The sequence below is a fragment of the Paralichthys olivaceus genome, chromosome 13 (assembly GCF_024713975.1).
Source record: "Paralichthys olivaceus isolate ysfri-2021 chromosome 13, ASM2471397v2, whole genome shotgun sequence".
Taxonomy (NCBI): Eukaryota; Metazoa; Chordata; class Actinopteri; order Pleuronectiformes; family Paralichthyidae; genus Paralichthys; species Paralichthys olivaceus.
In genome coordinates this window covers 2,382,977-2,410,468 of record NC_091105.1, presented here as the reverse complement: position 1 = coordinate 2,410,468, position 27,492 = coordinate 2,382,977, and the positions used below count along the sequence as shown (strand labels likewise).

The 27,492-nt window shown below is 44.2% G+C and overlaps 4 protein-coding genes across 4 annotated transcripts; 1 reads left to right on the top strand and 3 right to left on the bottom strand.

Moving 5' to 3' along the window:
* Positions 1 to 821: 821 nt before the first annotated feature.
* tap1 (transporter 1, ATP-binding cassette, sub-family B (MDR/TAP)) lies at positions 822 to 7,165 on the bottom strand. The gene is made up of 13 exons (XM_069537555.1): positions 6,806 to 7,165; positions 5,739 to 6,071; positions 5,242 to 5,470; positions 4,918 to 5,032; positions 4,571 to 4,701; positions 4,136 to 4,341; positions 3,758 to 3,955; positions 3,479 to 3,607; positions 3,184 to 3,378; positions 2,914 to 3,087; positions 2,500 to 2,659; positions 1,737 to 1,873; positions 822 to 1,642 (listed from the first exon to the last, which is right to left on the bottom strand). Exons 2-13 carry the CDS (start codon positions 6,057 to 6,059, stop codon positions 1,439 to 1,441), a joined length of 2,199 nt encoding a protein of 732 aa, XP_069393656.1. The 5' UTR covers positions 6,060 to 6,071; positions 6,806 to 7,165; the 3' UTR covers positions 822 to 1,438.
* A 2,506-nt stretch (positions 7,166 to 9,671) lies between these two features.
* Positions 9,672 to 17,054, top strand: notchl (notch receptor, like). The gene is made up of 11 exons (XM_069537660.1): positions 9,672 to 10,005; positions 11,021 to 11,165; positions 11,542 to 11,874; positions 12,077 to 12,294; positions 12,584 to 12,911; positions 13,557 to 13,732; positions 13,881 to 13,942; positions 14,242 to 14,365; positions 15,463 to 15,560; positions 15,694 to 16,025; positions 16,113 to 17,054. The coding sequence occupies exons 1-11, from the start codon at positions 9,954 to 9,956 to the stop codon at positions 16,621 to 16,623; spliced, it is 2,379 nt and encodes a 792-aa protein (XP_069393761.1). The 5' UTR covers positions 9,672 to 9,953; the 3' UTR covers positions 16,624 to 17,054.
* A 1,482-nt stretch (positions 17,055 to 18,536) lies between these two features.
* LOC109645127 (transcription factor HES-7.1-like) lies at positions 18,537 to 24,095 on the bottom strand. The gene is made up of 4 exons (XM_020110639.2): positions 23,904 to 24,095; positions 19,646 to 19,727; positions 19,440 to 19,526; positions 18,537 to 19,340 (listed from the first exon to the last, which is right to left on the bottom strand). Exons 2-4 carry the CDS (start codon positions 19,688 to 19,690, stop codon positions 18,813 to 18,815), a joined length of 660 nt encoding a protein of 219 aa, XP_019966198.2. The 5' UTR covers positions 19,691 to 19,727; positions 23,904 to 24,095; the 3' UTR covers positions 18,537 to 18,812.
* Positions 24,096 to 25,009: 914 nt separating this feature from the next.
* On the bottom strand, positions 25,010 to 26,708 carry LOC109645126 (transcription factor HES-7.1-A-like). Its single transcript, XM_020110638.2, has 3 exons — positions 26,508 to 26,708; positions 26,299 to 26,394; positions 25,010 to 26,173 (listed from the first exon to the last, which is right to left on the bottom strand). The coding sequence occupies exons 1-3, from the start codon at positions 26,580 to 26,582 to the stop codon at positions 25,661 to 25,663; spliced, it is 684 nt and encodes a 227-aa protein (XP_019966197.2). The 5' UTR covers positions 26,583 to 26,708; the 3' UTR covers positions 25,010 to 25,660.
* Between the last annotated feature and the right edge of the window lie 784 nt (positions 26,709 to 27,492).

Sequence of the window (27,492 nt, the reverse complement as noted above, 5' to 3'; positions counted from 1 at the left end):
GAGGCCGCGTCGCACTGCGCTTCGTCCTCTTCAGACACAGTCCGCGGCTTCACCGCGTGGATTTAAACACGTTGAGCTTCTTAAACGCGGGTTTGTCTTCACGGGCGAGTGTCCCCATCCCCCGGCTGTGGTGTATTCGTGTTTTCTGCCTCACAGCACGGATTCACTGATGTGTTTAAGATGTGCAACTATTTCCATCTGGATCTTATTTAGTGATGATTTGAGGTCTGGAAACAAGCTGCAGAATTTATCCAATGATTAACACAGAAATGTTGCATGTCAGGCTGTGGTGTCATTGCAGAACTGCAGTTGTTTTCATTAACTATCCATCAACTGTTGGGTGAACAAAATTTAGTCTAAAAGCACCAAATTATCACCCAAATATTTAAATTAAATGTATATAGTTGTATTGCATTGTAATATTTGCACTACCTCTAATCAGTAATACTTCTATTCTCAATAATTCATTCTACTCAGAAATATATTTATAATTTATATTTTACAACTTTCGTTTTATTATATATTTGTTTTTTCTGGCTTCTGTGGTTTTGTAATTGTTGTGCACGTTACAAATAAAGTCTTGAAATCTTGTATTTGACTTATTTTTATTTTTAAAGTAGCTCTTCCTATCTTACTTTTATTTTAATTGAATTATTGCACTCCTGAGCTGACCTGTTTCCTAGTCCAACACCTTTCATTGTACCATTGACCCTGTGTTAACTTGCACATTTGATGTATTCTATAAAAATATTTGATTTTTCATCTGATTACATGAACCATGAGTTTTGTGTATCTAAAGCATGATAAAAACTGAAACTCAACAGGATGAAACTATTTATTGTCACAACTCAAGAGAGGCAAACAAAGCGCTAACTTTAATTTACTTACAAGACTCAAACGATTAATACAGGGAAAAGTTGGATAAAACATTTGACAAATATAAAAAAAAAAATATACAGCCACAACATTTAAGAACACACTTCTAAATATTATAAAATAAAACATCACAAACATCTCTAGTGCATTACGATCCTAAACTATCATCCATAAAGCAGACAAATCCTCAGCTCCTTGTGTCAAGCACCTTTGGTACTATAATATAATATTATACGTATATAACACCGTCCAGGTAGATCCTTTCTTGCTGGAGCAGATGGGAGTTTTGTAGCGTTCACACCGACACTGGGCCAAATCACTCTGTGGCTTCTGATTGAATGATTTGTCAGAGTGTATAATCCTGAAGAAATAATTTCTGGTTCTACCTCTACTGCACGGAGGCACTAATCTCTATCAATGCAATAAGCGTAGTTTAACAATAAAGTTAAAGTGTGACTGGAGTTTCGACACCTTCAAGTCCAGCAATTCCTCTGTAACTTGACTTCTCTGGCTGCATGTGGACCCAACGCTATCGTGACTGTGCATCGCTCCTCTCCTCTTCTTAACGCTGAAAACCCATATTGTGCCTCTTCACCATATCAGCATAAAGGCCGTCTTTCTCCAGCAGCTCATCATGGCTGCCCTCCTCCTTTACCACCCCCTCACTGAGGAAAATGATATGATCGGCCTTCTCTATAACACTCATCTTGTTGGAAATCAGCAGCACGGTGCAGTGGTTGGTTTGGTTCAACAAAGCTTGGTGGACCTGTTGAGTACAACCATGACTTGCTGTTACACGAAGAGAAAAAGAGACAAATCAAGAGCAAAAAAAAAATGTGTGAGACACAAGAATTTCCTACCTGGTATTCATTCTCTGAGTCCAAGTCACTGGTGGCGTTATCCAGTATCAGAACTGTAGGACGTCTGATTAAAGCTCTGGCAATGGAAATGCGCTGCTTCTGGCCTCCAGCTACCTGCCCTCCCTTCTCTCCGGCATCTATGTAACAGAACGACACACTGAGTCTATGTACCTACTTGGGGAACAACATATTTTGAATTCTGCAAGATCTCAAGGTCACTTAATGAAATTCATGAGTTCCTCCGCTGCTGTCAGCAGGGTTTCTGCAGGTCTCACAGTTTCTTAAGGCTTTTTAAGCCGGCAGCGACAATCGTGCCCAGGATGAGATATTTTCCTTTACTTCTCAGCATTATAATATTCTTTAATAATATGTGTGAAGCAACCTGTGTACAGGTAGGTGGCAGAGAACTGATAGATGGAGTAACACAGAATTTATTAATGCAATTCCAAAACTTTCTACGGTGCTGTAGTTGTGTAAGTGCAGACTGAACCATCCTGTGAACACAACCCACTATCTCAACCAGCCCGCTTGTAGTTTAGTGCAGCGTTTGCTGGAAGTAAATACAATTATATATAAATAAATAATATATTTTAGATAATAATACTTATTCTAAACATTTTGCACTTTAACACTAATACCCTGTTCCAACAGCTTGACTGACAAACTTACTTATAATTACAGGAAGATGTTCTAAGAATTTAATTAACATGAAAAACTAAATCATTCCAGTTCGTTCCAGAAAGTAAAAAGTCCGGCTCTGAACCTGTGTCATATTGATTTGGCAGCCCCAAGATGAACTCGTGGGCGCTCGCCATCTTGGCAGCGAGGTACATCTCCTCATCAGAGGCTTCCTTGTAGCCGTACTTGATGTTCTCCCGCACCGAGCGAGCAAACAGCACACAATCCTGGCTCACCACAGCAATCTGAGAACACAAGAGGATGAGGAGGGAGAAGTTGGTGGCTGTATAATTGTCCCAGCTGACGCGAAGAAGTGTTAATAGAGTAGAAAGTTTCAATGAACTGTGATTCACCTTCTCTATATAACTTCTTCCTTGTTTTCAACTCTAAACAGTTCTTAACAATCTTAACCGAATGACAAATGTTCAGGGATTTAATCGACGCCTCTGACGAAACTCTCTTCAGACAACAGCGGAACCTGCTGCTGTTGAGCACCCACCTTGTCGTGTAGGAACTGGTCTTTGTAGCTCGTCAGTGGTTTTCCGTCCAGGAGGATCTCCCCTGCCTGGGGCTGATAAAACCTCTCGAGCAGTTTGACACAGGTGGACTTCCCTGATCTGTTGAGCCCAACGAGGGCAGTGGTTTGACCTGGTTTTATCTCCAGCGACACATCCTATTGGAAAAGAGGAATATGTTTAATTGAACGAGAAAATCAGTTTAATTGTAAATATAATGAACCCACAGGAGAGAAACATAAACACATACACACCTCAAGCACAATATTCTTATCATCTGTTGTGCCAGGATATGAAAATCGGACATTTTTGAATTGAATGTGTCCCTGAAGAGTTTCAGGGGCCAAAGAGCCGTCTGGGGGTACTTGAGGTTTCCGATCCACATACTCAAAGATCTTTTCAGATTTACCGATGGCCCTCTTCACCTCTGGGTAATAACGCATGATGGCCTGGAAGAGAAGTGAAGGTCAAGCAAAAATGGGCACTTACTGATATGACTGTGGGATACTGTGCACAAAATAATTAGCTGCTTCTTGGCATGCAGATCACCTCAACAGCGGAGGCAAACTGTAGCTCGTAAAGGATGAAGGACACCAAGTCTCCACTGCTGACGGTCCCCCTGGTCACAAGAGTCCCTCCATAGTACAGAATAAAGACCTTCAGGGCCAAAGTGGTCATCTGGGAGAACATGAAAGACAATTATTCCGCTGTGGACCAGCTGCATTTCAAGATCTTAAGAGTCTCAATGCCAAGTTCCAGTCAGCAACCTCTCTGAGACATTTCAGACACTACATGCAATTCATCAGCACAGATCCGTATTGGACTCACGCTGTTGGACCAGGTAGAGGCTGCGTAGGCAAGAGCTTCCTTTTTGTTCAGGTTGTAAGTTTCCTCCAGCCGCTGCCTGTACTTCTCTGTCTCGCCATCCTCATTGGCAAAACTCCTCACTGTCTTCATGCAGGAGAAAGTCTCCGTGGCCACCTGGTTGGCCTTAGCCAGTGACTCCTGAACATTTTTAGCAATAGACTGAAACAGATAAAAAACAAAAAAGGATTAAAAAAAATTAATTAACGTGATCACAATTGAATCTACGCTGCATTTTGGGGACTGATATCTATATGGGTTCAATTTGGTGCAGCTAAGTTGAATTTATGGGGACCGTTCGGAGGAATGCGCTCCACATACATAGTGTAGATTTATGTTTACCTGGTGGAAATGTCCGGTGAGTTCTGGTATGACCCAGACGATGGGCAGTCCCATGCAAGTGAGCAAGGTCATTTTCCATGACTGGCACACCATGAAGAACAAGAGGAAGCCAAAACGTGCTGTGTACCACATCACAAGACTTAGCTCCTCGCTCAGCGACTCGCTCATTTCGTTGGTGTCTGTGGTGATGCGGGACACCAGTTCACCTGAGAGGAAAGTTGGGTCATTAGTCTTTCTTCAGGTGACGAACTGCACATCTGTGAGTAAATTTTAAATAATCAGGGAACTGAGGTTGGCCCTGATACAAATAAAAGCCTGGTCCACATTAAGACCATAAGGAAAATACGTTCAGGATTTATTCAGACAGCGTGAGATGCTTTCGTTTAAAGATAACTTTGTGTTGTCGGTCGTTTGCACGCTGAGTACAAGATTTACCAGTGGGAGAGGCATCAAAGAAAGCAATCTCCTGTTTCATCACAGCCTGGAAGACAATTGCCTGCACTGAGGTGTGGATGTGGCTCATGGTGATGTTGTAAGTGAGGTCACATAAAAACTCAAGGACAGCGCTGGAAAATACAACAAGAGACACATTACAGTGTAAAGTACACAAAGCATCGGTTCAGCAGTATTACTACACAACCATCTCTACTTCAGACTTTCAAAAAGGAAAAAAGTACCGGAAAAAGAAAATATAAAGAAATAAAGAAGCCATGAGTTGGCAGATTTTTATGTTAAGCAAATTCTGGTGTTTTATAAAGTTAGTAAAAACAATGCTTCATTACCTGGCGATGGTCATTAATGTCATGATTGTGATTGCCTCTGTGAATGCATCAGGTGCTTCTTCATTAGTGATCCAGTCAGCCACGCGACCACTGTACTGAGGGATCGCCATCTCACCTGAGATCACAAGGTTATTATTCATTTCTTCAGAGATCAGAACCGATCAGAAGCTTATCGGTCATTGAGAATTGAGTCCTGTTTGATATAAGGTCGGTACCAACACAGCAAAAACAAGATGTAACCGTCCATATTTCCATAGTTGCGTGAGAACACTACATAGAAAATAAACTCCACACACTTTATCTAAATCAAACTGTCTCACTTACCATAGGAAGAGAGAAACACGAGTGCCAGCACGGCAACGAAGCGCCAGAAATATGGCTTCATGTATCCCAGCAGTCTATTCAGAAGTGTGACGGTGTCCTCATCAGGCTTCTCAGAGGGCGTCTTCGTGAACAGGGATGAGATGTACCGGCCCGAGGAGAGCAAAAGAGAAGACACGTATCGGCTCCAGTAGAGCCAGGCCACTACTGTCACAACATAACCCTGTAACACCTGCAGAAAGAAATCGCAGTATCAGCTTGTATGATACACAGAGAAATGAATCTTGTGCTTCTCGTGTCAGATTTCAGAATGCTTTCGTTTTGGTTTCAGTCTTGTTCCTGTTCAAGACTCAAGCATCAAGTGATTGGCTACAACATCCTCCACCTCATTCAATTTCTCTCTGAATGAAACAGCATCAAGAACAGTCACAATATTCTGTCAACTGTAAACACAATAAATTATCTTTATCCAGAGTTTTATCCAGCCAACAGCTACCCACCCTTTCCCACGAGTGCCAGCCGCACAGTTCCTCCATGGTGGACAGCCCGAGCACCCACAAAAGAGTTTTGTATACTGGAAAGTGGAAGCAAAGGACCCCTAAGCTCTGGATCCCCCCGAAGCTGCTCATCCACGACTGGTTTCCAGGGTAGGTGACGGTGAAGAAGGTAAGGAGGCAGGCCCGGATCACCCCTGCCCCCCACTGGGTGAGGAGTGGATGGGAGATGAAGAGAGGCGAGAGCTGGGCCAGGCTGACGGCGTGCAACGCACACACATCCAAGCACACCAAGAGCAGGGGGAAGAAGAAGCTCATCTTCTGCATCTTTCACGGGACCTGCAAGTAGAGCGGCAGACCTCAGTGAGCGTGTGGGTGAGTGGAAGTTAAATCAGAGAGGGGAAGAAGCACTGAACCATTCTGAGCTCAAATGAACTGGGAGCCAGGTCGGGTCAGGTTCAAGTGTTCGACAAACATGAATTACCCAGAACAGAAATATGGAAATGCACGGCAAAGTATTTTTCCACAGTGTCACGGCTTATTTCATTTGCCCATTTGTGAAGAAGTAACTTTACACTTTGCAGTTTCATCCACTTGACTGACGGAGCCGAGGCGTTGCTCTCTGTCTGCTGCTGCAGGTCTCCTCTTACTTTCTCTTTGTCCTGCACTGCTGATTTCTCTGAAATGGTGGCGCGTGCACGCAAACACGCGCGCGCACGCGTCTCTCTATAGTTGTGAGGACCACTCATTGACATAATGCATTCACGAGCCCCTTACCCCTCACCTTAACCTAACTGTGACCACAACTAACCTTAGCCTAACTCTAACCATAACTTTAAACCAAGTCTGATGGTCCTGAACCAAAACTGTCCCTCAAACAGAAACTGTAGAAAGACATGCACGCACTCGCACGCACTCGCACGCACTCGCACGCACTCACACACACACACACACACTCTCTGAATATCACTACCTGTTTTCTAGTCCACCTTTATGCTAACTTGCAGTAGATGTAGCACTGTAAGCTAGCGAACTAAACTATCAGCACGACAACAAGTTTCAATGGAACTCACCTTTAGTTGCTGACGTCAGAGGTCTGTTACCCGCCCGACGGATTTAAATGAAACTCAGATATTATAAATTAATGATCAAATAAAAAGCGTGAACTGAGGCAGCGGCGTCCTGCTCGATGGAGACATGAGGACTGAGGGAGTGAAACCGAAAGTAGAACAGTCATCTGCCCTCGCGACGGGAAGTCCCTGTCCTGTCCGACAACGTGGAGGAGGAAGGAGGAGGAGGAGGAGAAGCAGGAAGGGGTTTAGATCGTTGTTGCTCGGTTCCATCTCTTCACGTTTTAATAAACTATGTGAACAAACTGCAGCTCTGCGCACTGTGCGTCATTCTGTTGCTCTGGTCTGTTCATGTGTGTGTGTGTGTGTGTGGCGTGAACCTCCAACCGCTCCGACAGCGACATCATGTGGCCAGAAGCTGAAACTGCCGGAGCTGCTCACACTTGGACTTGACCCAATAATATGAATATGAATTAAAATAATAATATGAATATGAATAATAATATGAATTAAAATAATAATAATAAGATGAATAATAATATGAATTAAATTAATAATAATAATAACAAAACAACAATGGTGATGATAATAATAATCAAATAATAATAATGTTATTAACAATAATAATGATGATATTATTTTATCATAATAATAATGATATGAATACAATAATTAATAATAATAACAATAATGATGATGATAATAATAATAATAATAATGACCACACTTATGATCATAATCATAATAATAATACATTCATAATAAAAGTGTGCTCCTGATATTATTAACAATGGCTCATAAGTTCCATTCAAACTTCTCGTACTTTCACAGGTCAAAATGTTCTCAGGGGAAAATAAAAGTTACTTCAACTATCCCATGGAATGAAGTGTAAGAATATGAATGATAATATTTTAGTAGGTACGTGTGGTATGTTTGCGTCACTGCATTAGCATTCATCTCTTTTCTTTTATCGTAAACTGTTATCCACTCTCAGCTCCCTTCTCTCCCTGTGTTTGTTCATTGAACAACAAATCTACGCTCATTTATTTAAACAGTGGTTTCCTAATCATCATCACTTTTATATTCATTCAAAGCCTTTCTTGACTTCCTTGAGTCTTTGTGTTCTTATATGAGTTTCAGATCTGGATAAACAATATTGACAAATACGACTACTTTTGCCATTTCTCAAATGTAAGGATAAGTTTTTTCCTGTTTCCTGTTTTAACTTTGTTGTATGTGATGTTACGTTTCGGTATTTCACATAATCACAAGTTGCAGATGCATGAGGCCTCATGACTAAACACTAAAACGTGAGACTGAGACGTCCAACAGAAACTTTGAACTCCCTGATAGCTTCCTTCCTTTTCCTCTGCTTTCATGTGAGAAGAACGGGATGAACACAACTAAATTTGTACTCACTATTTTAAGCAGCCTTTTAAAAAAAACAAACACCATAAATCACTAATGTTTCCTTTTATGCATATTTTAGAAAAATCCATCTGCTGTGAATGATAGCTGTCTTTATCAGTTAAAGGGAGGTTACACATTTGAGGAGGTTTTGCTTTGTGCATTTACTTGAATCTGCTAGTTTATACTTAGTCTGTTGAACCTCAGTGACAGTGACGGAGTGAAGAACCTGGAGGAAGAGGAGGAGGAGGAGGAGGAGGAAGGAACCTGGGATCTGATGGAACTGACGGGTTTACGGGACGTTTTCAAATGTCTAACACTTTGTAAGTCAACAGCTGAGTGAGACGTCCACAGGGTCAAAGTCGTGGTTTAGTCCTGCCTGAAGACTAAACATCCTTGTTTTGAAGACATCACACAAATAAATGTCATTTTCACATCATTTCTCGATCTAGACCACATCAGACCCAGGCCTAGAAATAAAATCCACTACATGTGGAATCAGGATTATCCCAGAGAAGCTAAATAATGTTTTAAATTCTTATGCAGACTTATAGTCTCTTGCAGCAATGGAGGATGTTGGTCTCCTTCCCAAACCCAACTACGACCCTGTTCACTGACCCATGGTCGCAGAGACTTTTGGGTTGCACCACATCCAACAAGGTGGGTATGAGCTCAGACTTCATCACAGTGTGACTCTGCATGTTCGACTCTTTTTAAAGATACATGGCAGCTTCATTAGGGCGCAGAGTCCATAGCAGCAGTGGAATCCAGAGGAAAACCCCAAGAAACCACCACAGAGGAAGTCTCGTAAAGCCTCCGAGCACGTGTTCCTCAAGCAGTTCCTAGAGAGAGTTTACCCAAAGTGCCCGTCGGCACGTCCATCCACAAGCTGCACCTGGAGCCGGTCTTCTCCAACATGTCCGAGGTGGACAGGCACTACTTCAACCACTGCTCAGAGGAGAAGACCCCGCCGCTCTCTCTTGGCAGGTTTTTAAAAAGATCGATTTAGGATTGTGCAATCTCAAAAAGGTCCAAGGTCGTAGCTTTGGCTTTGGAGCTCCACCAAGTTGTTCGTCAAAATCTAATTTCTATTTGAAAGACTACGTTGACTTTCGTATGAGGTGAGAGCTGAAATCCAGATGTTTGAAAAGAACAACACCACAAGATGCCTCAGATTATCTCTTTTTATTCTGTGACTTGAATAAGAACAAACAACAGAAGCGCTTTTCCGAGGCAGAACATTCACAGGCAACTTTTTTCAGACTCAGCAGCTGGATAAGACAGATGTGTGTGTATGTGCGTCTGCAATTGTTTGAAAAGGTCAGATTCAAATGACGCTGTCCGCTCACACACTGAAGCGTTTTACACACGCAAGAAAAGAAACGGCTCGTCCAACACACACAAGCACATGCACACAGGGTCGTCGCCCTCCTATTCTTCTCCACACAGTGGCAGGAAGTTGTCCAGATATCCGCAGGGCCTCTGAGAAAAAAAAAAAAGAGCGAGTGAACAGAGAGGGCTGGGTGGTGTCAGAAGGTGTCGGCGGTGGTGGTGGTGACGACGGCGGTGATGGAATTGGGCGACTTCAGACGGAGTTAACTGTTCACTGTGAGCAGCGGGGTCCAGAGCTTCACAGATTCACAGCAGCGTGAAGCTCTGTGGGTCAGAGACGAGCTCCTGCACCAACATCTGGACAAGGCCCGAGCAGGAGAGAAGAAGAGGCCCCACAGCTGGCGGCCTGAAGATGTTGGCTCTGAGGATGTTTCTCCTGTTGGGGCTGAGCTGGACGTGTGGAGGTGAGTTAGTCGCTTTATCCTCAACAGATTCATTTTTTAAAACACGTCGGCTGCTCGACGTGTAGCTGAAGAGTTCAAGAGTTTAGTGTTTGCTCCTGAAACCGTGTTCAATGAATTATTTGTTTTTAAGGACTTTTAAAGCAGCTCAGACCCAAGTCGTTTGTAGTTTCACTTCCTAATATTATCCAGAATAATACATTTCTCGTGAATAACTTTTCTCCAAATGTACAATTTTTAAATATTTACTCACTACCATTGTTAAAATATTTATATTTCTTTAAATCATTCTATATTCACATCAGTACTATATTTCTTATGTATTTCTAATATGAAGACTTCGTCCTGCACCAGAAGGTTCCTCTTTGCTGATGTGAAGCATAAAACATTAATCTTGTTTAATTTCAGCTCTATTGTCTGTAAGATTTTTGTCTGCTCTGAATTTATGATCCCGCACACACCTGCCAACCCCATTGTCTGACTCCATCACATTCCTCGTCGCCGTGGTGAAGACCTTCGACCTTTATCAAGTCCCCGGCCCACTCCATTTCCTGTTGCTATTCGTTTCTCCTGGTAACTTCCTGTTTATGTCAGCCCCGTTTCCTGCTCCCTTTAACGGTCCGTATCTGGACCCACTTTTCGTGGCCTGACCTGCATTGTTATGAATTGCTGCTAACGCTGTGAAACAATGAGGGGTTTGAATAAGGGGCTGAGCTGGAGCTGCGATAAAACACTTAATGAAAACAGTTTGCATGTTCGGTTTAATTACTCTGTAAAGACTCAAGGGGCATGAAAACAAAGTGCAATAATGCACAGTTTGCTTTGTTTGCAAAGTGAGTAATGTCGAGACTGTGTTATCTAGAGAAACCTAACAGTCAGCAAGCATTTGACAACAGGAAGGAACAGAACAGAACCAGACTCAGGACGGACGTCATCCACCTGAACAAGTTATCGGCTGATGCACAATCACAATTGCAACATTTTGACCTCAACTGCTTTTTTGTTTTTGTGTCTGCAGCTGCGTCTGGAGATCCATGGGGTCAGTGTCCAGTCAACAGAAAGTGCAAGGACAAGTTCGGAGACGGGTCGTGTGACAGAGAATGTATGGAGCCTGAGTGTCTGAGGGACGGCCTCGACTGCATGAAGGACAGGGGCCACTGCAAGTAAAACGCCTTTGTTTTCATACACATAGTACTTCAAGTTTGACGAAAGTATTTCCAGCTTGATTATTAATATCATTTGATATTTTTCACATAAATCATGATTTAAGATTGTGCACAGATAAAATTCGCAGCCTCGTGATTGCATCGTAAGATAAAAAGTATAACTGATGATAATAATGAGCCTTCATTGTCCCATTGTCACAGATAAACACATTTATATTTGTCAAAACAGAAAATAAAGTTAATTCTTCAGCTCATTGCTCTTTTTCACACACTGAGGGAAGGAAAGATTGTGAACAGACCAAAAGTCAAGATTGTTTTGTCTAATATTTCAGTTTCTTTGTGTCCTCTCCTCCCTCCCCATCGTGGCTCTCAGTCCGGACCACATCAAGTACTGCCGCGATCACTACGCCGACTCCCACTGCGGCCAGGGATGCAACAGCGCCCCCTGTGGATGGGACGGCAGCGACTGCTTCAGGCATCAGAGCCCGCAGTGGGCTAAAGGAACGCTGGTCCTTCACACTAACATCCCGCTGGAACGCGGCACCTTCTCCAACAGCTCCGTGCTCTGGGCGCTCAGCGTCCTCCTCCAGTCGCCGCTCAAACTGAGAGGGGCCACCCAGCTCGCCACCAACATGAAACTGTTTGAGTTTGACCCTCAGCAGCTTATCGACCTGCTCGCCAAGGCCACACCTGCCGACTCCAACGGGTGCGTGTTGAGTTAAATCTTATTACAAAACCACATCATGTGCGTAACGAGTTTTTAATCCATGCACAGTAACATCGAGATCATTTAAGTAAAGACTAAATAAAGGTAGGCCGAACACAGAACCTTGGGGAACTCGTAAAACTGGCTTCAAAAATGACGTAGCTGCTCTTTCCCCCTGTTTCCTCCTCTCTCTCCCTCCCAGCTCCCTCCTTTTCCTCCAAGTGGACAACAGGCCGTGCGTCCGTCTGCCCTCTACCTGTTTCCCCTACGCCACAGAGGCCGCCAGTTTCCTACGTGCCGCAATGTTGCTGAAGCCCACATCGCTCCCCACCCTCCCGGAGCTGAAGGCCGTCATCGGTATCAGAGGTGTCCGAGAGGAAATAGGAAGCAGGGAGGAGGAAATGGTGGAGGTAGTCAAAGGTAGGCTCACATGTCCTGTGCCTCCCACACACACTCACAGGTTTGAATTTCATCCAAACAAAACTTTGTGAAACACTTTTCCATTTCCAGTGTGTAGATGTGTTTGATGACTCTGAATCATTGCTGATGTCATATGTTTGAACAAACTGAAACGTGTCAACTGAAAAGTCAAAGAATGAGTTGAATCTGTCACAGATTTAGGATTTTTGTGGCTCACTCTACAAAACTTTTTTTTTTTTTATCCAAAAAGGATCCACTTTAGTAAAACTCTCAAATCTTTCCTTCAAAGAGTCGAACCCTGTGTGGCTGTGGGCCGTCGTTGCCATAGCGGTTTCCCTGCTGCTGGCGCTGCCCGTGGCGGTGTTCCTGGTGGTGAGGAGGGTGAGGCAGCGGCGGGCTGAGAGGGAGGGCAACAACAGGGTGAGACACCGGTCGACCGTCACCGACAACGAGCAAAGCAAAGCCAAGTCCTGGACGCCGCACGCAGCCCAGCAAGAACAACGGGTCAGGTCCAGCAGAGACATAGACAAGATCAGCCTGCGGAAGAAGAAGAAAGCCAAGGAAGCGGAGAAGAAGAGGAGGAGGGAGCCGCTGGGCGAGGACGCCATTCGAATGCGGTGAGAGGAGATGACATGAGAGGATGTTGTGTCTGCAGGACACAGGACATTCTAAAACAACTGAAAGTTCATCTGTCTGTTTCTTTTCGTCCCGGAAACTTCACATTTATCTATTCACATTTCACATTTTGCAATTTACAAGAGAAATCCTTCATAAACGTTTCTTATCAACACTTTGAACCGGGAACTATAAGCAAAGGTCAACTCTCTGCCCTTGTGTCCATGACAGGGGACAGTGGACACATTTGTGTGCATTAGTGATGAATTCAAATTAATTGATGAGACAGAAAAATTCTGCCTCACAAATGTTGATAATTAACTTATGAAGGACGCACATCATCGTCTCAGTTTGACTGGAGCAGGACGTCATGTTGCTACTGTCCTCTCCCTCCCTCCCTCCCTCCCTCCATTGATATCCTGTCTCCCTACACAAGAACAAAAACATCTTGGAAAAAGAAAAAGGGCCCCCAGACCATGTTGACTTTCCCCATAACTTCCAGTCACTGCGTCTTTACATTTTACAAAAACAAACCTTTGTGTCTGGCTGCAGAGCTCGTTAGTGACTCACACGTCAAAATAAAACAAGAGAAAGGAAATGACCACGGCGGCAGCGTTAAAAAAAAAAAAACGTGCTTTTCTTTTCAGGCCTCTCAAAAGGGACCAGGACATAGGAAGCGATACAGACTTTACCCAGAGTTCAATGGAAGACATCAATGCGAGATGCTCCAGGCGACAGGAGGACGCGTCCATCTGTGACCACAGGACCCAGGACCAGAAACAGTACCGAGCTGGACCCTCTCAGTCCCGAAGACCCATACAGCGTAGGCTTTCCAGTGATTACACAAAAGATTCATTACTGTTACAATTCTGAATAATTGCATGTAGACTACACGTATTTTTGCATATATAGTATTTGTTCACGTATTAAACTCCTCATGTCCTTCAAGCTTGATTATTGTGCTCCCTCAGCTCCACCTAGAGGATGGGAGAGAAACGCCATGCCGCCTCCTCTGCTCAGTCCTCCCCAACAGGTCTGTCCATTTCTCTTTTAGTGCTAATTCATCAGTTCTGTTTTCATCTGGTTTCTTTTCCATGTTTTATGAAAGTTAGGACTCGATTCATCTGACGAGTCGTCTCTGTTTGTACGTAGTTTTACTTATTTCACTATTTAAATCCTATTGGTTTTGTATTGTTTGCTTTTAAACTGTGCAACTTTAGAAGTAATTTGTTTGTTTAGTGCGTAGTTGTTTTTCTCTGTGTTTAGAGTATTATAACTGTGTATATGTACTGTATGAGGTGTATATTTATCATGGTTTGGTGGTGTCTGCAGTCGGCAGAGTGGTGTGGCCCAGATGGGTCTGTGGTTCTGATCCGAGCGGTGCGTAGTGGACTGGACAGGGTGGTTCTGGAGCTGCTGCGAGCAGGAGTACCTGTCAACAACACCGACCACACTGGTAATGCTCCCCTGTGACAGTTACTCATATTACTACAAACCTGAAAGTCTGCACGTGGTTCTTGTCGCCTATTTTCACTGGGAACAATAAGAATTCGAGGAACCATCGCTAATGCTATTTAAATTATAGCTAACAATCACAGTTTGGGATGGAACTGTAGTTTTTATCATTACCTGTGCAGTTCACTGTGAGATTCAACCATTTTCCTGCAAATGCTCCATCATCTCTAATGTCAGGAGCAGAGACGGACACATTCTGCATTAACCTCTTCATGCATCGAGTTGAAGAAGAATATGTTAGCGCTGTGAAGCTGTATTGAGCTAAAGCACAAGCCACTGTTTAGCAAGTATTATTTGCTCATTACCAAAACTAAATTTGGGTTTTCCAGGTATTTTCTTATAAACAAAACTGCTCGACAAATTTAAAATCCCACATTTTGTAATGAGGACGTTTAAAAAAAGTCAATGCAGACTGAACCTGCACTGGCAGAGGCACACAACCACAGGGCAGTTATAAATAGTTTAGACAAGTCGCTGCAAACACAAAATGTAAAACATAAAGTCTGTACAAGTTCACAAGACATATTTGTATCTCATGCATGACCAGGTTAACTTGGAGAGAAACAACATGTACACCTGTACACTGAGGGGTTGAGTAACTGCTGTGACTTACCCCGTGTCTCTCACGCCCTCTTTTTGTGTCCCTCCTCTCCCGTCCTGTCCTCTCTCCTCTCCATGGCTTCCATCTCTTCCTCTCTCTCCTCCTCCAGCTCCCCTGCTGCCGTCCTCTGACTCAGAAGAAAGTTAATGCGCTCTAGAGCTCAAACTCTGGTCGATGGACACATAAACTTTTTTGGTTCATCCTTTTTCCTCCTCTTGCTTTTGACACGTCTCTCAGACATCTGTCTTTCTCTCTCTCGCTTTTCCGCGTTTATGTCTTTCGTCTCTCCGGCTGAGGCGGTTCCTCTCCTCATCCCTTCCCTTCATTCTCCCTCTCTTCACCATCTGGGCCCGACTCTGTTGTGTAATGGTTGTTCATTGGCTGACTTACTCCGTCCCTTCTTCTTCCCCCTCACCTCCACTCACACTGTCTCTCAGGGAGATCAGCCCTGCACTGGGCATGTTCAGTAAACCACCTCTCCCTTACAAGAACCCTCATTCGCTATGGGGCCGCTGTGGACCTGCAAGACAACAAGGTAAGCTCCTGAAGGTGTCCTCGTGCTCTTGTGACAGTCAGTGATATTGGACATTGGACACAACACGTGGATTGGAATAAATATCCTTCAAACATTTTAGAGTTGTGTTTTCCTTCATGATTATTTCTGGTAGGGCGAGACCCCGCTCTTCCTCTCCGCCCTCCACGGCTGCTACGACACTGCCAGACTCCTCCTCCTTCACGGCGCCAACCTTGAGCTGCACGATCGAAGGGGCCGGCGGCCGATCGACGTTGCCAGAGAGGGGATGCGTCACCAGGTCCTGGAACTCCTGCTGGCTCACCAAATACAGAGAGGGCCCGTTACCGTAGACTCAGCCAACGACATGATGTGGGAGGAGCGTGCTCTGATGTACTCGCCATGGGCCGGATCACAAGGCCTGCCTGGAAGAAGCGCCTCCTTCTCCGGGATAGTAGCACATCGAGATATGTCCCCGCCACCACAAAAGTAAGGTTTCATGAATACGCTCGCTGATACAACCGTGCATATTTCTTTTTAAGGAGCCGGTCTAATTTCACTCTCTTGTCTTGCCAGTGATTGGTCGATGAACAGAGTGCAGTACCCCTCCCCTCAGAACTGGCGACCACAGCTCAACCAATCAGCAACAGCGCTGGTACCTCCAAGAATCATGGGCCGCTCCCCTCGGCCAATCAGCACCTTACAGGAGGTGACCTCAGAAGACGAGGATCGCGACAGGCATCACGACGTCCCCAGAGCTGCAACACCTCACTTCCTGTCCCCTCAACCAGCGCCCCGGCAGCGCTCCTTTTCCTGCACCCAGCATGCATTGCAGCGTCGCTCCAGTGCCCCACAGCCGGAGCCAAACTATATCATCTTGACAGACAGAGCAGCCTATGAGAGCGTAGAAAGAGCAGCGGTTTCACCTCCGACAGAAGCTGCCGTCCAATCGGATCGCCAGCCGGTCGCGAACAGCGAGAATCCCAGTAGATCAGAACAAGCAGCGGTGAGTTCAACACATCCAGAGCAGAAATCCAGAGGTGAGAGGTCAAACAACACGGCTGACTCCACACAGACGGCCTTGTAGAGAAGAGGATAAGAAGACAGGATGTGACGATGATTCACAAAATCAGTAACTCATCAGCTGGAAGGAGTCCGACTACCCCCCCATCACCTTCCACTCAGCCTTTCCTAAATTATTCTCACCACCTCTGTTAAAGAGGTTGTGTTTCCATGACAACGTGTCTGTCAGTCTGTCCGTCTGTCGCAAAAACCACGAAAACTATATTTCCATCAGACATTTTTTTCCTTCAGAGGAGCATATGGTTAAATGTAACATGTGATTAAACAACATGTCTGACGTAAATACCCGTCAAACACGATGAGTGCGATGGCCATTCTGAAAACTTAACTCCGGTGTTTTCACATTGTGTTCACGTGTTGTATTCTGACTCCTGCAGAAATATTTAAAGTGTTGTACAAAGACGTCAGAATCCAATAAAGTGACTTTCAATGCAAGTTACGCAAAAAATGTTATTTTATTTTCAAACTCATGGAGGCAAACTCGGTCAACGTGAGCGTTTGACCCGGTTTAGTTGTCATTGCATTATTTTCTCACATTATTCCAGAGTCGTAGAAGGTGGAATGTTCAACAAACAAGACTTTAAAAGAACCTCAGCCACTTTCCCACGATTACATTATGTGTATTTTCACAAAATATAATATTCTAGTGTTGTTTTTTTATTAGAAAACTCAGATGTTACTACGAGAGTTTAAATTTAGAGTCTCTATGTTTGACACTTAATGCTGCATTTTAGAGTTTGAAGTTCTGTACATACATGTCACACAGTAAGTGTACTAAGCAGTACACAGTAAGTAAGTGTACCACGATATATATATATATATATATATATATATATATATATATATAAATAAATAGTGAGTGCATAGCTTCTTGCTCGATAGAACAACTTCGCAGCAGAGGGTTTATTGAGCTGTAAATCACGTTCATTGATCTTCATGCAGAGGCTTTGATCCACAGTGGCTCGTGCCTGAAACCCCCCTCGCACGTGCCACTGTGGATCAAAGGGTTCCGCTGGATTCACAGTTTAACGCCCCTTGAACCAAATGTTCGTCTCCAATAAGAAACTAGTTTCTGCTGCAGAGGAAACAACAGAGACGCTCGTTTCATTTAGAACATTTCACTTCAAGAACCACCGAAGTACTTACATCACAAAAGCACGTGCAGCTATGTCAGATAGGATTTATAATCAATAATCATTTGATTTCCTGAACTCAATTTTACTGACATGCCCCCACGTCCCTCCACACAGAGACCCCGTGTGGAGGGACGAGGGGACGGGGGGACGGGGGGACGGGGGGTCCAACTCTTTCTCGTGGGAAAAGGGGAAATGGCGCGCACTTACAACTTTACAACGTGTTAAAGCTGATACACCAGTGGGAACGGGGACACAAGGAACAGATACTCCCGCCGTTCCCACGCGCCTTCACGTGAGACTGAGGTGCAAATGACACTGAAGAGTTCTGTGTGTTTGGCGCAAAGATCAGAGCGTTTCCCACGAGCTTCCTCACGTCAACAACATTAAATTCTGTCACCAGGAAACAGTGACTTTATTCATAACAATGTTTTTTTATTCTCAGGTAAATCTCTATTTAAATTGTTTTAACTCAATGTCGATGTTAGTGCAGGAAAAAGTGGCATTACGCACGGGAATGACACTTTTTACGCACGAGTTCAACCTGTTTTTACCTGGTTTAAATTTCACTACACATCTATTTGACTGTATCAGTCGCGTCTAAATATGTTTTGAGATTGGCCACCTGAATGTGTGTTTGAGTTTTCCTCAGTAGAGAAAAGAAGCTGAAGCCAAATTGTGTGAAGTGTCCCCCGCATGGTGCCTCTCATCCTCACGTGTCCACACCTCACGCTCCTCGAGACGCGTGCCAGCAGACAATGAATGAACACATATGCATCGATGGTGATTTTTCATTTTGTTTATTTAACAATGACAAATAAAATAAATTAAGGTGCAAAAAATATTGCATACATGACACATGTATGTCGAGTTGTTCTGCACAGGCAGAATAGCAGCACTTGATGCGATCTAAATAATAAATTTACAATATTTACAGATTCATCAGAGTTTACACTGAGCCGCAGGCCCGTGTTTAATACATTGCACTGGGAATGTCCTTGTAGAAAGACGAATGAAGAACACACATTAATCAGCATGTTAGAGTCATTTCATTGGAAGTTCAGGGCCACGGCCTCCACAGAGACTGGCTGACCGGGTGGCTTTGAGACGGGCTCTGTTTGCTCGCTCTGCTCGTCACTGTGTGGGTCTGCTGGGGAGCTGAGGGGGAACGATGTGAGTCCACTCGGGTCTGAACACAGCTGGCCGCATTTAATGCAGGTTTGCACAGTCTGGACCTGTTTATGAGCAGCCGGAGAGTCGATACGGACGACTTCCTGAGGAGCAGAGAGCTGGCGGAGCTGGTGGGGGACCGGACCTCGGTGCTCCTTTGAACGCCGGTGGGATCGGGGTCTGACCGGGCAACGCGTGCAGCGAAAGACGAGTCCAGCGCCGCTCCGAGCCACAGGCCTTTCCCCTGGGGTCCCAGGAACTGCGCCGCTCTCTGCAGACAGGAGGAGGCGCCGTCTTGGAAGGAGCGTCTCTGAGCTCCGCCGCCACATCCCAGCCTGTCTCCTCTGGCGGTGCTCTGGAGGAAGAGGACCGTGTGCTCGAGTATCTCAGCTTTCTCCACTCTGCGTTGAGTCTCTTCCTGTAGTGACACAAAGTCAGTCAATACACATTTTCTCAAAGGCTGCGTTAAACACGCGTCTCGTCTTGAAGGACGGACCGGTGGAAATGAGGTTTTTACCTGTTTGTGAAGCAGCAGGGTCTTCAGGCTCTCCATGCTGCGGTTCATTCTCTCTCTTCGGCGTCTCTCCACTTGAGGTTTGAGACTCTGCGGGAAACAGAAAGGAGATAACGACATTAATTTAATCAGTCTGCAGAGTGACGTGAGCGATGTGAGACAATAAGATCATCTGGGAGCTTCCATGAAGACATGAATCGTACACGTACCTTCCTGTTGAGCTTCGCTTCCTCTGTATCTTGATGCAGTTTCATGATTCTAGTCCAAGAGCTGTCCAGAGGTTCCCAGCAGCTGTTTGTCAGATGAGGTTGAATGAAGCTCTGAGGTCTCAGTGAGGGCTTTTAAACAGCATATGTGGGCGTGACTTCAGGCTCCTCCCACCAGCCTGATCACACACTTCACTTCTCTCCCATCAATAAACTTTATTTTACTGCTGTTAGAGTCTGTAAAACATTTAGTGTTGCACGAGACCCAGTTCTGTGCTGAGATTCTCTTTATCCTGCAGTTTGCTGTCATATTATCATATTATTAATGTTAAAACTTTGCAATGAAACCAAGAGTGTAAAACTTTACAATCTTATATATTTTATTCCGTTAACACGTTTTTGCCTTAAATGTCTGTCTCAACACTTATTCGGCAGAAAGAGGATGAATGCAGACTGGAGGACGCGCCATCAGGACCCTTCTCTGATCCGCAGCCACGCGCAGCTGCCCAGTCGTGTGTTAGCGGCACGCGCCTGTAAAAGGTGCCACCGGCTCGCGTGACGCAAATTTACACATGTGAGAGACAACAACACACATCCGCCAGAACAGCGTGACGCTCAGACAAATGCCTGCGGGCGACTCGCGCTATTATTATGGACGTCGAGAAGTGTGTCGGGTGTCAGCTGCTCAGTTGTGATGTTAAAAGATGGAAACAAACACTTGTTTAGTAAGATCCAGTTTCACTGTGGATTGGATCAGACACGAGAGCTGTACAAATCTACAAGAAGGAAAACGTTACGGCGTGCGTAAAATGTTTCACTTCATGCTAAACTTTGTGAAGTGTTTTCTGTTTGGTTGTGAATATAAAACACAAGCACGTAGAAACCAACCGTGGACTTCAGTTGATCAATAACTTAATTAGAAAAGTGATTCTTCACAGGCAAGGTTTCTGCAAAATCCACTGAATATCCCAATAATGTGCCGTGCGTAAAATCCCCTTTTCGCGTGTCTGTGACATCATGATATTTTAGCCAAATGGCTGTGTGGCATCGTTTCGAAAGACCAGCGCGTGGGATCCTGACATCCACCTCTGCTCCAAACACTCTTTGTTACGATGTATCGATTCTAACAGGTAATAAAGCGTGAACAGAGCTCTCTGCTCGATTTTCCCATGAGAGAGAGTTGGAGGAACCACTCACACGTTTGCCCTCACAGCTGATGATTTCGTTGCAAATATCTGTCTCTCACCCCTTAAACCAACCTGAACCAACTTCTCAGATTCTCGAGAGATAATTTCAAGCAGCATAAAAACACGATTTCTTTCTGTTAAGGCAAAAACATGGGGCGCGTAAAATCTATTCCTTTCGGGGCTTTAGTGTTTAATTCTATTATTAAAACAAAACGAGGACTCATGTTTGTGTCACTCACAGGGGAAATGGCGCGCACTTACAACTTTACAACGTGTTAAAGCTGATACACCAGTGGGAACGGGGACACGGGGAACAGATACTCCCGCCGTTCCCACGCGCCTTCACGTGAGACTGAGGTGCAAATGACACTGAACAGTTCTGTGTGTTTGGCGCAAAGATCAGAGCGTTTCCCACGAGTTTCCTCACGTCAACAACGTCACATTCTGTCACCAGGAAACAGTGACTTTATTCATAACAGTGTTTTTTTATTCTCAGGTAAATCTCTATTTAAATTGTTTTAACTCAATGTCGATTTTAGTGCAGGAAAAAGTGGCATTACGCACGGGAATGACACTTTTTACGCACGAGTTCAACCTGTTTTTACCTGGTTTAAATTTCACTACACATCTATTTGACTGTATCAGTCGCGTCTAAATATGTTTTGAGATTGGCCACCTGAATGTTTGTTTGAGTTTTCCTCAGTAGAGAAAAGTAGCTGAAGCCAAATTGTGTGAAGTTTCCCCCGCATGGTGCCTCTCATCCTCACGTGTCCACACCTCACGCTCCTCGAGACGCGTGCCAGCAGACAATGAATGAACACATATGCATCGATGGTGATTTTTCATTTTGTTTATCTAACAATGACAAATAAAATAAATTAAGGTGCAAAAAATATTGCATACATGACACATGTATGTCGAGTTGTTCTGCACAGGCAGAATAGCGTGAACAGATTCACTCTGGATGTCTGAAGTGTGCCTGTGGGAAACAGAGAGGCACCTCTCGCCCAAGCACTTCATTCGTAAGCGAAGTATCGGTTTTAACAGGTAATAAAAGTGAGGACGAAGCCTCCTGAGAAAGAGCCGGAGAACATCGTCCCACCGTCACACTTTATCCAACATGTGTTGCTGCGTCACACGACAAATGTGCAGCCGCTAAACATCCACTTATCTGTTGCCAATCCGTTTGGAAACGCGTGACTATTATTGTTTTCACTAACTTCCCACTGCAGCTCAGCTCACACACACCGGGCTGAGAAACACAAGGGGGTTGTTGCACGGGGAAAAAAAAAACTAAGGTAGGTGGAGGATGTATTTATTACTCCTGAGTTTAGATAAACGTTTACACAGAGTTTTACACTGCATGCATCACCTCCATTACACGTGGATGACTGATTACAGTGCAAGTATAACCTGTTGCATACATGGGCACTTACATTTTAGTAAAAGCACTAAAGTATTATTAGCTGAATAAAGTTTACATTTTCAAAAGTGATATGAGTGAGTGGTAAATGATAATATCTGATATTAATGGATTTGCATGTAACTCTGTGAAAAGCATTTTACTGGTGTAGATCTAATTCAGTGTCACAAGAGAAATATGACAGGTCATGAGATGATTAACGTGGGAAGACAGAAGAATTCGTTTATCAGTCTGTATTGAATTTAATGGATAATCGTCCCTCGTGTCTGAATCATGACACACGACAGCAAACAAGGGGTCACAAGCCAAATGGTTGGGAACTTGGTTTAATCTGAATAGTGTGTTGTGTTTTATAACCTTGTGATGTTTGTATATTAATCTTAATCAGTGAAAGCTCTGGAATGAAGTACAGTACATGAGTTAAAGTATATAAAAAAATATATCAAATGTAAATAAGCTACTTGTCACTACAGTTCTTGACAGGATCTACTTTCTTTCCAAAAACTATATATTAGGGGAAAAAAACAAACATTTTAACAATTTAGTTCGCTCTGGTTATATGATCCACATTTACTGTTGGTTTAGGAGATTATAATTATTTTCAGAGTCACATAATGGATTCTGTCTTTTCACACATTTCCTCTCAGGGGGATATCGTCTCTCTGCCTCATGTGACTTTTTACACCCTGATATTCAAAGCTCGTGATCTCCTCCAGACACGCGCTGCAGCTCCAGCAGCACGCGACCACTTCACACCTTGACGCGCGCCGGCTGAGAAAAGCTTAACGACAGACACGGTTGTAATGTTATTTAATAAACTTTCCAAGAACTCCTAATAGACTGAGTTTAATGAGGTTTATAGTGTATAAATGGAGAGATCCACTGCCACAACAACTCTGGCACATGCACCTTTAGCCTTTATTTAAAAAAGACATCAAATCTCAGACGAAGACAAAAACTTAAAACATCAGCAAAACAACCAGAGGAGGAACAATCGACCTGGACATGGTGGATGGAGAAACACTGAGTAGAAACCAAACATCTTCGTGCCTGTGCGCTTTAGCGACTTGATTTTAAACGAGGGAGCGGTGGGGTCGTAAAGCTCAAAGTTTTCTTAGGAAACGTTCACATGAAACCGTGAAACTCTGAATGAGCTCCACACACGTTCAGGCTGTGCGTAAAAGTAGCGAGCGACGCGTAAAGTTTGGTGCGTAATTTGCATTCGTGTGCCAAGTGTGTGCCATGTGTCTATGCACCCCCCCCCCCACACGCTTCTTTTCATGATGTACTAATTCTAACAGATAATAAAAGTGCAAATGGAGTTTCACTCCCCTGTTCCCACGAGAAAGATCCAGGGAGCTGTCTCCCAGGCTGCTTCACTCCACTGACCTCAGTAACTGCAGGTGTTTCGAAGTAAAATAACCAAAATAAAGAAAAGCTGTTGTTTTTTTTAAATGTCTCCCATGAAGCAGGATTTACACACAAGTGTCATTTCAGCCAAACTCGAATCCAAACATAAAGTTTGACCATTTGTTCATCATTCATTCATTCATTCATTCATTCATTCATTTATTAGCATGTTGCGGCTGAATTGTTGTGTGTTAGCAAACTTTTTGACTCGTGGCCTCGACTGTTGTTGTGCACACGTTACCTTTGCGTTTTGATTCTTGACTTTTTGTTCGCGCACGGTCACGATGCGTCCGGACTCGAACATAATCCACCACAGTGCGCACTCATCCATGTTACAGCTCAATCATTTACAGGTCAACTTTTATTGTTTGTTTGTGTGTTTGTTTGAACCACAGGACACAAGTCAGACCCGTGTGCCTTCCCAGCATGCAACACTACCTCGCTACCTGTTTTAGGTGTAATACCCTTTGGGTGCTGCCATCCAGTGGACAATCTTTGTACAGCAACGGAAAAGCATTCAAAGCGATAATATTTGGGCAAACAAACCGGCTCTGTAAGCGAATGTAGAAAAATCATCTTATCATAGCTTCATAGTAAAATGTGTTAAATAAACCACAGCGTCAGGAGACGTGAGCTCTGGAACTTCAAAGCGCCTCGGGAGGCGTGAAGACACGTTTTGTTTCCTGTGATCTGACGCCTGACGCGCGTGGAAGACAAATGGTCTTTGTTAAGCAGCTGGAGGGCGAAGTGTCTGAGAGAGAGGAGACTAATCCCAAAGAAAACAAAGGCTTGAGCTGCTTCGATGTCTGCTGATTCAATTTAAGGAAGAGAAAAAGCAGCCTACTCCCTTTTTTGAAAAGCAATGAAATAAATAAAATATGAACACATCTGAGAACTTCTACATGATAACGGAAAAATGAGTAAATATATATATATATATATATTTATGAGAGAATAAAGAATAACATGTGGGTCAGGCTTCTTAAAAAGTGAAGGGAACAGAAACAGATTCAAAACTGTTTAATATTCAACATTTCTAGAGTTGAATCTTTGGCACATGCTGCTCTGGGCTATATTATATATTTTCTCCTTGTTTTATTCCAAAAGGATTCCTAGCTGAGTGAATCACGTGTGAACGGGCCTGTCCTCTGATGTCTCTGTGAAGCGAGATACTGCTACTGCAACTCTTTCACCTCAGGGCCAGACTTCACACCTGCAGGGATGTAGCTCCGCAGGCCGCCGAGCTTCACGCCTCCGTCTCAAACTAAAAAGAGCTGTCAGAGGCAGCCGACACAAAGGGCCCGACGGTTTGCGTCTCATGTTATTAAGGATCACTGACACCAAGCATTTTAATTTGTAAAAAATGTTTTTATTATAAAAAAGGAATACTGCTCACCATAGGGAGACATACAGAATAAATTAATGTGCAAAATAGACAAGATATATATTTAAAGGGAATTGACTTCGTATTGGACACGGAGCCATTGAGGTCTTTCATGTCAGCAGGTGAATGTGAGTGTCCTCCCAGCGTCAGACTCTGAGGTGACACACCTGGAAATGTGATAGACGGACACTCGGTCATTATCCACGTCTTCAATCAGAGCTGATCAGACAGTTGTTTTTTTTTGCAGAATATGAGGGAGGAGGCTTCTGTTCGATCACTCACCTCTGAACTCATTCTTCGGCACAGCAACAGTCCCAGCTTGACAGCTCAGCTCGGCCCGGCTCAGCCGCCTGATCCAACTCACGTCTGTTCCAGTCTGGGAGAGTCCCTATGTGCCTGTCAGCTGAATGCACGGCTGCTCCACTGACTGAGCTCATTCAGAAGCATTTAACACCGGCAATGAGACGATTGCATTATCTACAGGTCGTGGGCGAACACCAACACTGTTACGAGTTATCAAAGAGCAGATATTCTTGACACCAGTGAATATGAATCATATCAATCATCAGTCTGTCATTTAAAGATTCAGGTTCAGAGCGTTCACTGCCTGGGGATCAGGGCCAGGGCCTCCACACAGTCTGGCTGACTGGGCAGCTCTGGCTCAAGCTCTGTTTGCTTTCTTGACTCGACGCTCTGACCTCAAGATCACTTTGTTTCTGAGAATCTTGGGGAACTCTGGGAGACCTTTGCTGCACTGGACGTTGGTATGGATGAACAGAACTGTTTGCACCAAAGGTCTGTGTTTGCAGTCTGAGCTTAGACTTCTGTCTAAGCATCCGAAGAATGGACTTGGTCTGTGTCACAGAGCTGGAGCAGGAACGGGCCTCGGTTCTCATCTGGACGCCTGTGGGATCAGCGTCTGAAGGGGCAAAGCGTGCAGCAAAACGCGCGTCCAGGCCTTTCCCCTGAGGTCCCAGGAACTGAGCAGCTCTCTGCAGGCAGGAGGAGAAGCCGTCTTGGAAGGAGTGTCTCTGAGCTCCCATCCTGTCTCCTTGAGTGTTGCTCTGGAGGAAGTGGACTGTGTGCTCCAGTATCTCTGCCTTCTCCAATCTCTGCTGAGCCCCACTCTGAAAGAAAACACACGCGTGAGTTAATGGAGTGTGCTGGCTGCAGTCACAAAGTAACACAGTGTTCGGTTTCTGCTCATGTTTGAAACTAATTAAAAATATTTGCGTTAAAGTTTTCTCCTCACCAGTTGTTGTGGCTCCTGCAGCAACACGGTTCTCAGACGCTCCAGGCTGCAGTTCATTCTCTCCCTTCGACGTTTCTCCACCTGAGATTTTATGAACTGGATAAGAAAGAAAACACTGTCAGGGTTTGACAAGTATTCAATTCAGTTGCTTTTGCTATATTAACATATGACATATCTGAATAAAAGCAGCAGCAGAATCTTTTATTTACCTTTCTGTCTGTTGTTATCTCCTCTGTTCCCTGTAGCAGTTGCATCGTTGCTGTTCGTCCAATGTCTGTCCTCATCCAGAAGTCAAAGAGGAGTCTTCTCAGTCTGCAGTAGATCTGGTAAATAATGCTCTGGTCTCTGGGCGCCCCTTTTAAACTCTTCCTGCCAGTCCTCCAGACTCCTCCTCCTCTAAACACCCACGTTTCACAATCCACTCCCACTCCCCTCAGACATCCACTCTCCCACCCACCTCCTGCTCAATAAACCCATTAGACCATTTTAGATTAAATTCAGTACATTCATCCTGCGATTTACTGAAATGAGGAATCGACTGTTAAAAACAGATCAGCTTGTTCTGAAGATTCACATAAAAATACAAACGTGTGAAACATGGAACAAGGAAATCCGTGCGTAAAAATCTACAAGTGAGTTGTGTTGTTGTTTATTGTGCATGAATTTCTGGAAGATTTGTGTTTTATTCTTCGTGGATTTAACATAAAAAGTGGCTTTAGCTCGTGTAGAACTAATATTCTTCACACATCTGAACGTTGAACGTCAATCAGGTGCATTTTCACAGATATTTCCTGCTGCTGTTTCATTGCGTTTGCGCACTGTTATAGCGGTTTGGGCTAATTTAAGAGGTTCCAAAGGATTCTCAGTTTTCCTGTAATATCAGTGGCCCAATGTAAGACTGGGCCACGAAGAGACGTGAGAAACTGAGCACACGTGCACGTTTGGGCTGCATGAACCATTTGGGATGCTCGCCACTGAGTTGACACTTCTGTCCATCTGTGCTGTTGTTTGGTTAATGCACCAAAACATGTGGCTCACATTTGAATGTTTCCTTAAAGTGTCTCTCTCTTTTCTTTCTGCTTCTGTCTTTCCAAAGAAAATCATCTGCACCTCGCCGTCCCTGCACGCTTGACACCTCTGCACACGCGGACTGAAGGTGTGAGGACGGCGAAACGTTTTGCATTCACACCTCCG

Bases quoted from the DNA above. Each gene is read 5' to 3' on its own strand.
- tap1 (XM_069537555.1), bottom strand. From the start codon at position 6,059: ATGCAGAAGATGAGCTTCTTCTTCCCCCTGCTCTTGGTGTGCTTGGAT. The intron at 4,342-4,570 runs GTAAATCTTGTA...CTTTCCTCTCAG, and splicing joins CTTTGATGCCTCTCCCACTG to GTGAACTGGTGTCCCGCATC. The intron at 1,874-2,499 runs GTTCAGAGCCGG...TCTGTTACATAG, and splicing joins GCCAAATCAATATGACACAG to ATGCCGGAGAGAAGGGAGGG.
- LOC109645126 (XM_020110638.2), bottom strand. From the start codon at position 26,582: ATGAGGACAGACATTGGACGAACAGCAACGATGCAACTGCTACAGGGA. The intron at 26,395-26,507 runs GTAAATAAAAGA...TTTCTTATCCAG, and splicing joins AGATAACAACAGACAGAAAG to TTCATAAAATCTCAGGTGGA. The intron at 26,174-26,298 runs GTGAGGAGAAAA...GTTTTCTTTCAG, and splicing joins TGCAGGAGCCACAACAACTG to AGTGGGGCTCAGCAGAGATT.
- LOC109645127 (XM_020110639.2), bottom strand. From the start codon at position 19,690: ATGAAACTGCATCAAGATACAGAGGAAGCGAAGCTCAACAGGAAG. The intron at 19,527-19,645 runs GTACGTGTACGA...TGTTTCCCGCAG, and splicing joins AAGCGAAGCTCAACAGGAAG to AGTCTCAAACCTCAAGTGGA. The intron at 19,341-19,439 runs GTAAAAACCTCA...GTGTCACTACAG, and splicing joins CCCTGCTGCTTCACAAACAG to GAAGAGACTCAACGCAGAGT.
- notchl (XM_069537660.1), top strand. From the start codon at position 9,954: ATGTTGGCTCTGAGGATGTTTCTCCTGTTGGGGCTGAGCTGGACGTGT. The intron at 10,006-11,020 runs GTGAGTTAGTCG...TTGTGTCTGCAG, and splicing joins GCTGAGCTGGACGTGTGGAG to CTGCGTCTGGAGATCCATGG. The intron at 13,733-13,880 runs GTAGGCTTTCCA...GTGCTCCCTCAG, and splicing joins GTCCCGAAGACCCATACAGC to CTCCACCTAGAGGATGGGAG.